Source organism: Oryzias latipes, chromosome 18, assembly GCF_002234675.1.
Source record: "Oryzias latipes chromosome 18, ASM223467v1".
NCBI lineage: Eukaryota > Metazoa > Chordata > Actinopteri > Beloniformes > Adrianichthyidae > Oryzias > Oryzias latipes.
The window spans coordinates 12,007,989-12,021,473 of NC_019876.2; the positions used below are offsets into that span (position 1 = coordinate 12,007,989).

The 13,485-nt window shown below is 40.4% G+C and overlaps 1 protein-coding gene and 1 long non-coding RNA gene across 7 annotated transcripts in view; both read left to right on the forward strand.

The window, feature by feature from the left end:
- LOC101169815 (serine/threonine-protein phosphatase 2B catalytic subunit alpha isoform) overlaps positions 1-13,485 on the forward strand; it is a 108,708-nt gene that overhangs the window by 82,948 nt on the left and 12,275 nt on the right. For 3 of the 6 annotated variants that reach the window (XM_023949035.1, XM_023949037.1, XM_023949040.1), the window contains exons 9-11: positions 7,805-7,930; positions 9,926-9,997; positions 11,205-11,231. In XM_023949035.1, coding sequence (XP_023804803.1) covers positions 7,805-7,930; positions 9,926-9,997; positions 11,205-11,231 — 225 coding nt within the window. The remainder of the gene's footprint in view (positions 1-7,804; positions 7,931-9,925; positions 9,998-11,204; positions 11,232-13,485) is intronic. The other 3 variants (XM_023949038.1, XM_023949039.1, XM_023949041.1) reach the window with 1 other exon arrangement.
- Positions 3,190-6,908, forward strand: LOC105356387. The gene is made up of 2 exons (XR_910560.3): positions 3,190-5,263; positions 5,345-6,908. It is a non-coding gene; the product is annotated as an uncharacterized LOC105356387 (long non-coding RNA).

Consider the following 13,485-nt stretch of genomic DNA (forward strand, 5'->3'; position numbering starts at 1 on the left):
AGCTGAATTTTACTCCTCACATCAGAAACGTTGTGAAAATAGGATTTTACCATCTCAAAAACATTGCCAGAGTCCGCCCGTTCCTCTCTCTTGCCAGCACAGAGGTGCTAATGCATGCTTTTATTTTTAGTCGTTTAGATTACTGTAATGCCCTGCTCTCTGGTTTACCCAAAAAGTCGATCTCAAATCTACAACTTCTACAGAACTCAGCGGCGCGAGTTCTGACGAGAACCAGAGGGCGGGAACATATTACACCGGTTTTAAGATCGCTGCATTGGCTCCCTGTGCGTTTCAGGATTGATTTTAAAGTTCTTTTAATGGTTTACAAATGTTTTTATGGTCTTGGGCCCTCTTATTTAAATGATATTATTTTAAAATACGAACCCTCGCGGACCCTGAGGTCCTCTGGCACTGGCCTCTTAGTTGTCCCTAAGGTAAGGACCAAGACACATGGTGAGGCTTCATTCTGCCATTATGGTCCTCGCCTGTGGAACGGCCTGCCGGAGAACCTCAGGGCCGCAGAGACTGTAGAGGTTTTTAAGAAGAGGCTCAAGACCCACCTTTTTAGTCTGGCTTTTATATGACTTTGATCATTCCTTATGTCTTTTATTATTCATCTATTTATTAATTGAGGTATTTATTTACATATTTATTTGTTTATTTATTTATCTATTTATTTTCTTGTAAGGACTATTATTATCTTTGTTTCTAATATGCAAATCTTTTTATTGTTATTTTACCAATGATACTTAGGTTATGTTTTAATCACTGACGTTTTTTATTTTTTAATTACTAACATTCTTATATCTTATTTTATTTTTTATCTTTTTCTATTTTTATTGTTGTTATTTTATGATCATTTTTATTTTTTATTCTGATGTTTTTTACTCCAGTGTTTCCTCTGGGGGATCCATCGTTCTTGGGCACCACCAGCTTGACCTGTAGGGCATGCCGTTGCTGTGGTGCCCGTTCTGGTTGGGCGGGCTGGGGTCCCACTCTGTGGTCTAATAGCCATGGATGGGGCCCTGGGCTGCCCTGTGTTGGGCGGGCGCTGCGGTAATGGCCCCTGTGGTCGGGCTGGGCCTTGGAATGAATGGATCCCCATGATATCGTTTCCTCACAGCAGTACCAAGCCAGACCTTCTTCAACTGCAGTTATTTGTTTCTGTTCACTGTTCTACTGGGGTAACTGGGTGGGTGGGGATGGGGGCGGGGGGTGGTGAGGGAGGGGTACCTTCTTTGTGGGATTGTCCTTTGTTTTCTGTTTTGAACAACTTTCATTTTTTATGACTGTTTTATCTGTTTTTATGTTAAGCGCTTTGTGTTTTTAACCAAAATGAAAGGCGCTATATAAATAAATAAAGTTTGAGTTTGAGTTTGAGTTTAGTGATGTTTGGGGCTGTCACTGGGCATCACTGACTTTCAACTCCCTCCAAAGATTTTTCTATGGGGTTGGGATCTGGAGACTGGCTAGGCCACTCCGGGACCTTGAAATCCTTCTTACAAAGCCACTCCTTCGTTACACGGGCAGTGGGTTTGGGATCGTTGTCATGTCTTGAAAGACTCAGCCATGTTTCATCTTCAATGTACTTGCTGATGGAAGGAGGTATTCATTCAAAATCTGACGATCCATGGTCCCATTCATTCTTTCCTTTACACGGATCAGTCGTTTTGGTCCCTTTGCTAAAAAAACAGATTCAGTCTTCCCAGCCTGGCGCAGATCCACAATTTGGTTTCTGGTGTTCTTAGACAGCTCTAAGTTGGAGTGGGACTGTTTGAGGTTGTGGACAGCTGTCTTTAATAACCAGTTCAAACAGGTGCCATTATTACTGGTAATGAGTGGAGGACAGAGGATCTTCTTATAGAAGAAGTTACAGGTCGTTTGTTATTGACCAAATACTTAATTTCCACCATTATTTGCAAAGTTCTCTGGATTTTTTTCCTCATTCTGTTTCTTATAGTTGAGGTATACATATGATGAAAATTACGGGCTTCCCTCATATTTTAAGTAGGAGAACTAGCACAATTAGAATATACAGTGCCCCACTGTATATTCTCATATTCTAATAAATTGTGCCCCTGTTACGCATCACTAAAGACATTAAGTTTATAAATATTTGGAATATTTACAGGTTCACTGTGGGGGAGTTTTTCAGCAGACTCCTGGCCATTCAAAGCAATCCCTGATTATTAAATCTAAAATGTAGCAAATGTTGGTTTCGACCATGTTCAAAACCCATATTTTACATGGCAGCAAAGATATAGAAATAAAATCTGTCGTTTTTCAGATTAAAGATTAGATTACAGAGATCAACTACGATAAATATTGTGGGTGACCAGATGAGGCACTGATTTACACCCTTTATGTTTTTTTACAGACCTTACGTTACAGTTTTCCAAAGCATTCGCATACTGATTCAGATCTACTGGAGGAAGGGCAGTAGATAATGGCTTGGTGCCGGTTGTCTTGGCACCTGATGGAGCCCAATGCTCTGCCGCTGTGCCAATGCACCAAGACAGGCCTGCCTTTGTGCTGTGAGTCAGCACTTTCCCCTGCAGAACAGACAGCATCTCCTGTAGCTTTGGGGGCAAATTTGGAAGGAAGATGACAACGGACAAAACATAGGAAATGGGAGGGGAACTGGTGATGGTGTAGAGCGTGCTGTTCTGCTATTTATCTGGTGATGAAATGCCATAAGACTGCAGGGTGTTCTGCTAGCATAAGGATGCAGGATCTGGGACTGTCCCTTCTTGTTTTTTTTTCCTCCAAGCTTTGCTTACATGTGTTTACGCTCTTTCTCTAAAACCCCTCTGGGATTTCTTCATTTCTGGTTGAAATGGCGATTTGCTCCTGTTTGGACAGTTGTTTCACAATCCGTCCATGGCTCACACACAACAAAATAAAAGTATTTCGTTTGGGCCTTAAAGACTTGTAAATCTCTGGTTTATAGGAAAAATCCAAAATATGCATCTTTTTGTCCAAACATTTCCTTAATTATAATAAATAATTTCACAATTAAACCCTAAAAATGAGTGAATCACGTTTTTTTAATACTCAATTTACTTTACTGGATGGATATTTCAATTCCCACGGCTACAACATTACATTTAGTAGCCACAACTAAGCAGCACGGTACTGTCCGGGGTTGTGATGCTCCCCTCATCAGTCATGTGGGTGGGGTTTGCTGGCGTAATGAATCGAACGGCTCCTACCTTCGTGCTGCAGCTATAAGCACCACCCAGTGATTGATGGCAAGCCGGGTGGGGGGCATACATCTTGTAGGGGAGAGAGAAGACATCAGCAGTTCCCATCAATCCTGGCCCGGGAGTGTTGGCCCTGTCGCCCAATGGGGCATCTTCACGTGGGAGGGGGGGAGGAAAAAAAAGCATCAAGAGCTGCGGCTTCTATCAGCGGGCAGACGGAGGGGGTGGAAGTAAATGGAGGTCGGAAGGAAGGATGTGGGTGACGTGCTTGACGGTGCCACCGGTCCCCTCAACCCCTCCCTTAAAAAAGTCAAACCGTTGGTCTTTGCAGACTTCGTCAGAAATTGACCGGCTGTCAGCCTCCAGCCTGACCTCTGTGAAAACACGAAGAATCGGCACTGGCGGTCTGGGAAGGGAGGCTGGGTTTGAATGAAAATGCAGATGTGATTCTGCACTTTTCCAATGCAAGATTACAGTTGTGGCTTTCCATTAAATCCATGTTTCGTCCTGCATCATTATTGATCAGTCCAGAAAGCCCACAATGAAGAAATATGAACACACTCTCCGTACAAACCTCCTTGTTCAAGTTGCTCTAAAGGACGTGAGTGTATTTATGGGATGGAAACATGGACGGAGTGGAATCTCGAATGAAGAGAAGGGAACTTCCTGTCGTTTTGTTTAAACGGTTGGGGTTTGTCTTTGGAATTGCCCACATATTGTTTCTCTGGTTCTGATGAAGCGGGAAGATTGGCTTCAGGGAATACAACCGCAGCACTCAGCACTCTGGATGGAAGCTCTGCCAGCAAATTCATTTTCTTGTTCTTCGTCACTTGATTCAGAGAGAGGAGCATCCCTGACTGCAGACGCTCGCCCATCTGTTATCACTCTTGCCATTCCTGGGCCTCCCTTTTAGCTTTCTGTAAACATGCTCTGTTGCAAAACATTAAAAAGGAAATCCATAAAGTCCTGCAGGACAGGTGATCTTTAGCGCTGGCTGCTCAATGCAAGTTCTTGGAGTTCGGAGTTTTTGATTGCAGAAAACCGGAATGCAATAATTAGAGGCCATGAGAACGTGTGGTAACGCAGCAGAGGAAGGAAAATCTCGCTGCATGTTTGCAAGAAAAGAAGCAGCTTCTATGGGTTCATTCGGCTGCATGAACCCTCATTCTAAACCCAAATGTAAATGTCTTCCATGGATGGAAAAAAAAGAAGAGGTGGATTTGCTTTATTTGCCAGCTTTGTATGTTTTTTTTTAAAGGCACAAATGTCCCGAAAATGAACTGAAAAACGATTCACAAATAGTTTCTGCATAAATGGACGGCATCCAGTGCCTCTCATCCACACATCTGCCATCACTTACAAGTCGAGTACTGAATGTAATGAAGCAAGAAGGTCTAAATAGCTGCCTTGGAATACTAACCATGTGGAACTTTATACCAGAGGCATTAGAGGCAGCTATGCAGTCAGCAGTAAGTGCTGGGGAAAGACAGTGGGAATCTCCCCCTGGTCTCAAAGCAGATTTAATAGTCCTTGTTACCTGGGAAACCAGCTGGAGGCACTCCCTTATAAATTATTAATGAGCGGCTGTCTTGCAATATCTGTGTTAGCGTTGCTGCAGCTTAGCTGGCGAGGGGAGCTCCCTCAGATCGGCAGAGACCTCTAGTGGCGGCCATGCGAGGAAGCTGTGAACTCAACTCTGGAGCAACGAGCAAAGTGGGTTGAAGTCACCCTCATCTGCATGCGGAGCTCTCTGAAAAGGCAGAAGGCCTTGATCTCCTCGCCGCCGCAGCTCAGCCAGCGTTTGTGCCGCACAGGGGGGGGGGTTGGGTCGTCTCTGTTCCTTTAAAGGGAATCTGATTTGAAGGAGCGACAGCAGGGGAGCTGACCTTCTCCCCCGCTCTGCCTTTTTCCCTCTGGGCTTCCATGGCTGCGTTCAATCAAGTGCCTCCACCGTGTTTATGCAGAATGTGATGTTTATCCAGTGGCTGCCCACGTGTGCGATTGCTTTCACGCACGCCAACGCGCATGGATAAACACCCACAGCCCAGCGCTGAGTGAAGGTTGTCGGAGTAATGCCATGTTTTGCTGATCTTGATAATAATGCCCTATTAATTATGCAAGTGCTTTGATGTTCCTGTCAGGAGAGCTGGGGTTTGTGTTGGAGGACGTGCGCACGCAGGGCCGAGGGGGTGACCGCGGAGGAATGCGCCGCTCCAGGCAGCACTCTGCTTGGACGGTTACCACTTAGGATGCTTGAAAAGGCCAAAAGAAAAAAGTTTAGGAAGGACGTTTCCTCATCACTTGTGATGCTTTTGTAAAGCAGATCCAGAAAAAAAAAATGTCACATAAGATTTTGTCACGTTGGTCTGAGCTCTCAGCATCTCAGATCATAGAATAAAAAGCCCTGCAGAGTTGTAATCTTCTTCTTTTTTTAACACAAAACCACCGCAAAAAATGAGAACTGTGTCAAAACCAGTTAAATTCATCCATATAAACATCTGAAGTTAGTTGAACATTTAGGGTTTATTTATGACAATAAACGTATTTGATAATTTTGTACGAGACTTATTCATCTTTCTTGTGTTTCGTAAGTTGACATGTAGCGCATATTTGTAGTTTTTTTTCCACACAAACTCCGATCAAAATATCAAAGACATAACTTAAATGAAGCCAAAAAACAAACGTACAAATCTTTTTTTTTTTGTCACAATGCAAATTTTTACACTCGCTGAATTTCGAAAGTCGACATAAAAAATTTGTGGCGTTTATAGCAAATAAAGGGAAATATTGCAAACCAGGTGAAACTCTTCAACTTCTAGGTTGAAGCTCGTTTCAAAAACAAAAGTGGCTATAGCTGGTTGCAGTTCACTAAGTAACCAGTAGGGGGCCGAAAACAGAACTGAATAAACTCACTTTCTGGTTCCCAAAGGTGTCTGGAGTTTGTTCTAATGTTTGTTTACCGAGGCTGAATCCTCACAACACCAGCATGTTTTCTTTGGACTGTTCTCACAAATCCGACTTTACAGCCAACGTCTAGTTCTTGTCAGGTTTGTTTATTCTGCCATGTGGCCTGTTTTTATTGACATATCTGCTCTAGAAATTAATGACGAGGAATCTGCCAAAACACATTTTTCTCATGAAATGTATTTATGATGGATTTTCCTATCAGAATACATGAACAATCTTTGATTATTAGCTTCTGACTGGAAATTGGGGGCCTTTATATAACCCTGTTTACATTTGCTAATACAATTGTTTTTATCTTGACATTTTAGCGCATCTTTACCGAAGATTTCTGCTTTGGTTCTGAAGCATCAGGCAGAAAAGTCTTTGGCACTTGAATATGTTGATGCTGAAGGACTAACATGCGTGTTAGAAATGTTGGCGTCCATGTAGTTTCACTTGCTTTTGCATCCTAATATTGCTCAGGCGGGGGCAGGAAAGTCCCCTGTGGTGACCCAGCCACGGTGTCTGCTTTCTTCGCTCTGTCCCTGTGCGTTAGAGGAGCTGAGCCTTCTAAATAGAGCGCAGATATATTTATGTCCAGTCGCTCTCATGTTTGCCTCTGCGCCCACGTTTGGGCTGCACCCCAATCATGAGTGAGGTCATGTGGCATGAAGGTTTGTGCGTGCGAGGACGCCTCGTTATAACCGCACACACTAAAGCTTCAGAATCAGAGTAAACTTTTAATTGAACCTACAACGTTAAAAAAAAATAAAAAAATAACTGCTTTTACTTTGAAAATCTTTTTAGCCACAATTTATTATAAGGTATTAGTCATTTAAAGCTGATCTTTTTTGGTCTCAAATGCCAGCAATCGAGCTCAATGATGTTTTTTTCTGACTTATTGTAATTTTTTAGAACAAGCAAAAAAGGAAGGGAAGGTTAATAAATATTTCCCAAATGTCTTAATTCCTTCTTTTAAAAGTGAAAAGCACATAAATACACAAATCATGTGGCTGAAATACTCATTTCCTTTGATACTCATTTGTTTATTGGAAGCATAATTAAAAATCGGGCTCCAACAGGAATCGTTATGCCCAGATATTCGCCGTCTGGTCCCGAATTTTCAAGTCTGATTATTTATGATGTCTGACATCGCTGATTAAAATACACTTCAGGCAAAATAATTATCGATCTAAACTTTCATAAATACGTTGGATGTTAATTGCATAAACTGAACAAATCGATTGCGCTACTGTCCCGGGAAAGGCTTTTCAAAGTAAAGTGTTGGTGAAGATTTTCAAAGTAAAACTATCAAGTATTTTCATAGTTAAAAAATGACAATGAAGTTCACTTTACTGAAATAAGCTCTAAACACCACAACATTATGAATAAATAATTATGATGTATTGGAAATTATAAATATTGCAAAAACCTCATGATGGATCATGTGACGTCATGTCTGCTAATAGGAAGTCGTTCTGGAGAGAGTCTGCTTTAAGTTTTTTGTATTTTCAGTAAAGTTTGTTTATAAAACGTCTGTGTTCAAAACATTGTGGTCAGTTTAGACGTGAATCAAATCGTTACCAAAATAACAACATTTAATAAAAGGAACACTTTTAAACATTTCCTGGATTTTCTTTTTTTTTTGTCCACAGCGGCAGTTCTGAAGTACGAGAACAACGTGATGAACATCCGGCAGTTCAACTGCTCACCTCACCCTTACTGGCTGCCCAATTTCATGGACGTCTTCACCTGGTCCCTGCCCTTTGTGGGGGAGAAAGGTGAGTGAGAAACATGGGAGCCAAACAAAAGCAGCAGATCCCATTAACTTCCCTTTTTACTGGATGGAGTTGAGCTCAGAGATTCCTAGTTATAGCTTGAAAAAACAAAAATGTTTGATGAATGGACGTGAATATTAAAGGCCCGTGCTTCTCGGTCATCAAAGGTGCTCCATCACCACGAGCGTTAGTGTTCCTGTTATTAAATATGCAAAAACTCCATTATCAGAAACAGAAAGGACACATTTTTTTACTGCATGAGTCCGTTTAGACTGAAGCTTCAAACAATCCTCAGCTAACAAACTGCTTTTGGACAAGTTTATTAATAACTTTCATATCATCGGGATTTAAAAAACCAAAAAAAACAGGAAGAAAAAGTCCTTCAACAGATATCTTGATTAAAAACTGTAAATTGAAGCTAAACAATAATCTTCAGATCAGTTTGGGTTCATGTCTTCTGACGGAATCAGCTTTCCTGCAGGAAAAACCACAGCTTTCATATTTCAAACTATCAGAAGATGAACGCTTTGTTTTGTTTTGGGGGCAGTTTTTTAATGAAGTGTGATCATTAAAATGAGAATTGGAAACTCAGAAAAACACACGATGGCTACAAAGACCTTTACCTGACCTTTATGAAAGTGTGAAGCCAAGGCAGCAAAAAGAAAAAGAAATAAAAAAAGTATCAGCCTCATGTGTTGGTAGCAGATGTGGCCTCTAGATCTCCTTGAAAAAAAAAAGACTTTATGATTTGAATGTGTTCTGATGATCTCACCTTTAAAATGCCTGAAAGAGGGAGAGCTTCTGTTTAAATGTGTGACTGTACTTCAGCAGCAAACATGTCTACTGGGAGAATCTGCTTTTGGCAGGACGGCAATATGATTCTATCACATAGTCAGGAGGTTTAAAGAGAACTGCACGTTCACATGTAATGCCTTAGTCACAACTGCTGGATGCGGGCTGTGTGCATAATTCATTAGTGTGTGTAACTTACATTATCCATACAAATACTTCATGATACACCTGCCACAAGTACAACAATCAGATTCAGTCAGGACCCACAAGACACTCCTGCGCTCCCACAAGATGAGCCACACCTCTAAATGACCCTCCACGGGTCTAGACAACCCAAACACCCGATTGGTTGGAGCACGTTTAATTAAACACTGTCCATGAAGGTAAGATGGAAAACCTGCAACCTTCATTATTAAGGATTATTTACCAAGACTTTTTTCTCTCCTGAATCTCAGGGTTTTTGTTGTATCCAAATTTCTTCTCTTCTCACTGCTTAGTGCATTTGCCATTTTGGAGTGCTGTCCGAATCTTCAATTCCTAAATCGAGGGCCATAGAAATTTCCCAGAAGTCTCTGAAAAAAGCAGTGTGCATAGATGCTCACTAGATCGGCGAATATAGACCACAATGAATTGCCTTGGAACGATTTTTGCCAAAATAAATGTATCCAAATGTATTTTTTTAATAAACCATCACTGTTTTAATCTTTAAAAGACAGTAGATTCTTGAATGGTCGCCGCAAAATGTTCATATTAATTAGATTTTAACTTCGTGAAATTGATGACGTCATATCCGCCAGTAAAAAAAAAAATAAATAAAAAAAATAGTGAGCATGGTGTCCAAATTGCTTATAAAATTCCGGGCACTACATAGTCCCGGTCTATATAGTTTTTTAGTAGTTAGCGATTAGGGTGGGAATTCGGACGCAGCCTTAATTTGAAAAACGAGGCTCCTCAAACAGAAAACATGTACAGAGATCTAAACTAGGACAACTGTTTTACCTTACGAAGTGTCCTCTTTTTGGACTGAACACGCACATGCCTCAAAAGGTTTGTTCCTGACAGCTGCATGGGACCGAAATGTTCAATCAGTTTGATAACTTGTTACTGCATTTACCCGCCCAAAACCTTTCAGGGTGAAAGTACAGAATCCCCAACATTTGTTTGTATGTCTGTGGTAAATGTATTCTTTTATTTTTCTCCACATAGTCACTGAGATGCTGGTGAACGTGTTGAGCATCTGTTCCAACGATGAGCTGACGACTGACGAGGAGCTGGATGGTAAGCTCGCCCTTTTGTGGGTTCACTGCAGTTTGTCTTATGTCCACTAGGGGGAGACCTACTTTTATTCATTCATATTTAGCAGGATGTGTACACAGAAACTGTTTTTAATTCAATATTTGTTATAAATTTGAGTCAAAACTTCTCAATCCTTATGTTGTTGTTTGGAAAAGTTCTTTTTTTAGAGTGAACTTTTGTTTTGTTCTGTCTTTAATTGCATTTAACCCGTTTGTCAAACATAATTTGTTGATCCTTTTTACTGAAACCATTAAAGATCCTGTTTAATCGACGGCTGTAGCAGGTCACAACCTTAGGTTAGAGTTTATCTGAAGTAAGATGGCCCGTTTTCCTCTGCCTCCCCTCGCCATTATGTGTGGTCAAACAGGAAATGATCTCACCGGTCCCCCCCCCCACCCCCTCCCCTCCTTACACAGTTTGGGTGGGCGTCAGGATGTTGCCAGAAAGTGAGCTCGTTTTGAAAATGTTCTCTAGAGAGAACTGACTTTACTTTATAGTCATTAAATAAAGTTTCATTTGGCTGCCTTTTGGTTTTAGGATTTTCAAAATAAAATATAACTTGTGAACATTTCAAATTCTTTTTAAAACTTAATTTCTTTCCCATTCTGAGCTTTTCTCACATTTCTTCCGTTTCTTTTGTCAAAGCTTTTATTGTGTGCTCTCCTGTCTCTGCTTTCCTCATTTGCCTCCTCAGTTGTTGAGCCATTTCCACATTTATTATTCTGTATCAGTTGTCGATGTTGACATTTGAAGTACTCAATCATTTCTTTCTAACTCATGACCTCTCTTCCAGCACCCTCAAAATCCCCGGTTGTCCTTTTTTCTTGCCCTGCTCTTTACCTGCTATTGTTTCCATGGTTTCCAGTCGCCATCACATTGATCTGTCCGCCTTTTTCACGCCTCCCTCTGACATTTCCACCTCCTTTCTCTCCGTTTTTTCTCTCTGTCTCATGTTATATAATGTCACTCTTTTGGTTCTGCTCATCTAATCTTTGATTTGATCTATATTTTTTTATGTTTTCCAGAGTTTTTGTGCTCAAGGCATCGCTTTCCTTTACACTCGTTGTGCTTCCTCACTTCCTATTTCGCTCATCTTCTCTTCTTCCATGTCGCCTGTCATTCAGCAGCCATTCCTCTGACCTCTTATCATTTCTCTTGTCTTCTCTTCTGGGGGGTGTTTCATGAGAAGGACAGCTAATATATGCCCCCAAAAAAGGTACAAACATTTGGCTGCAGCCGTGCGCGCAGCCGTGCCGGGACATTTGCTTGCTGTCTGTGAACTAACATCCCTGTTTCAGGCTTTTTCTAACTCTTCTGCTGAATCCTTACAAAGTTTAGTTTAGTTGGAATGACAGTTAAAGTCCCACTCCCATCATCTACTGTAAAACTGTTCCCAGTGGTCTTTTAATCATGATTAGGCTGTTCTTCTGCTGCGTAGAAATTCACCTCTGAGTTATAGACGGGGCAACCCCGACCCCCCTTCCCCTCCCCATTAGTGAGAGCTCAGGTCAAAGACCTTGTATTTTTCTACGCCACAAAACCGCTTTTCTGCTCCTGATCCACAAGGATTTGAATAAAGAAATACTCAGAAAAGCAGTTTTCATCCTAATGTTCTTTATCGTTGTCCTCCATCATCAGAAAAGTGCCACAAGAACACGTTAGAAACACATTTTTCCTCAGAGTGGGTCTTTAAAACGTTCAACTTTATCTTGGATTTTAGTTTGAAACGCTATCTAACGAAAAACACTGAGGGGAAAACTATGGAGTCATCACAAACACATTTACTTCTAAAAAAAGATTTAAATAAATTTAGAAATACTTCAAATGAAACTGGAAAATTAGGGAAAAAGCCGCTCAGAGGAGCTTTGACATCAGGAGCCACAGGAACCATGGAGTTCATTTAACTTTTTTTTAGAAAGCAAATTCAAATTCATCACTTTAAATTTTACCAGAAAGAATTTGATCTTTTACGCTGTTGATGCATAATGCGAAAGACGGTGACATCTAGTGGCCAACTGATGTCAGAGCGACGTGAAGGGTTCCACAGAGGCTGTTTTTAAATTTTATGTCGACCATAAAAGTTCACAATATACAGAAATTTGAAAGACATTGCAATTGGCTGTTGTTGTCTTTTATTGTAATTATTATGATTATTATTATTAATTATGAGCTTTTTTTTAAATGAAGTAACTTGTGGAAAATGAGACACATTAAAAACCTGGGTCAGATTATAAAAAAAAAAAAAACTAAGCTTGATTTTAGAATTCACAAACTGTATTTTTTTATACTAACTTAAAAAAACTTTATTGAAAGCTTCAATGAAAACTTTAGACTAGACCAGGGGTGTCAAACTTCCGGCCTCTTCCTGGATTTCCAGAAATCCTGCCTTTTCTGGTGCTGATTACCTGGATCAGGTGTGTTTAGCCAATAGGGAGCTGAAAGCATAGGACACCGGCCCTCGAGGCCTGGGGTTTTGACTCCTCTGGACTAAATGCAGAAGTTAAGCTACTTTTATACCAAAATAAAAGCTCCAAAAAATGTCAGACTTATCAACAAAATACATTTTATTTGCTGCTTCTATGGTTGTAGTTACTCTAAAACAATAAATCCCCATTTTCAGTGCAGTTTTGATTTTGCACGAAAACAAAAAGTCAGTTTCTCTTACCTTAAAGGCCTTAACAATCCTTTCTTTGGGAGTTTAGCAAATGCTTCAGGACAGGCATCCCATTAGAAAACAGTCAAAGCACAAACACAAATGTACGTTCAATTCTTTCCAACTTTATTTAAAAAGCCCAAAAATGATTCACAAAGAGCTCCAAACCCTGATTAAAATGGAAAAGTACTCACCACATGCTAGAGAAGAAACTTTGTTAAAGATGGGAGAAGTCTTTCTCAGGAGATCAGTTCTTAGACCTGCTCAGTTCTGATCCTCTGATTCTTAACGGAGCTCGCTTTGCAGAACAGTCAGCTTTGATTTTAGATCCCTCTTTTAAAAAGTTTCCATTTTACATCACCGTGCTGGTGTTTTCCAGCCTTTTTTATCTGCTTCTTCTCCATAGTAATGAAATGAATCGTTATGGAGGTTTGAATGTTGGAAAATCATTTATTTTACTGAATGACAATAATCCAAAATAAAAAGCTGCAAAACTCTTTTTATTCACAAGGAAATCTGCTTAGTAACCCCAAAAACAACACTGGAAATGTTACAAACCAAACTTTACATCACATTTGCAGAAGGACAGTACATCAAAGCTGCTGAAAAACTAAATAAGAGTCTACACACCAGTTGATTGAAGGCAACATTTCACAGATCTGTGTTCATTTTAGCGCTCATCACGCAGCAAGACTCATAAAATATTCAGTGTAATTATAGAGAAGCGTGATGCAACTCTCTGTAACCAACTGCTTTGTGTTCCTATCCAATGATTTATTCCTAAATATAAAAAGGTTTGCTCAGTCAAAACCTTAAA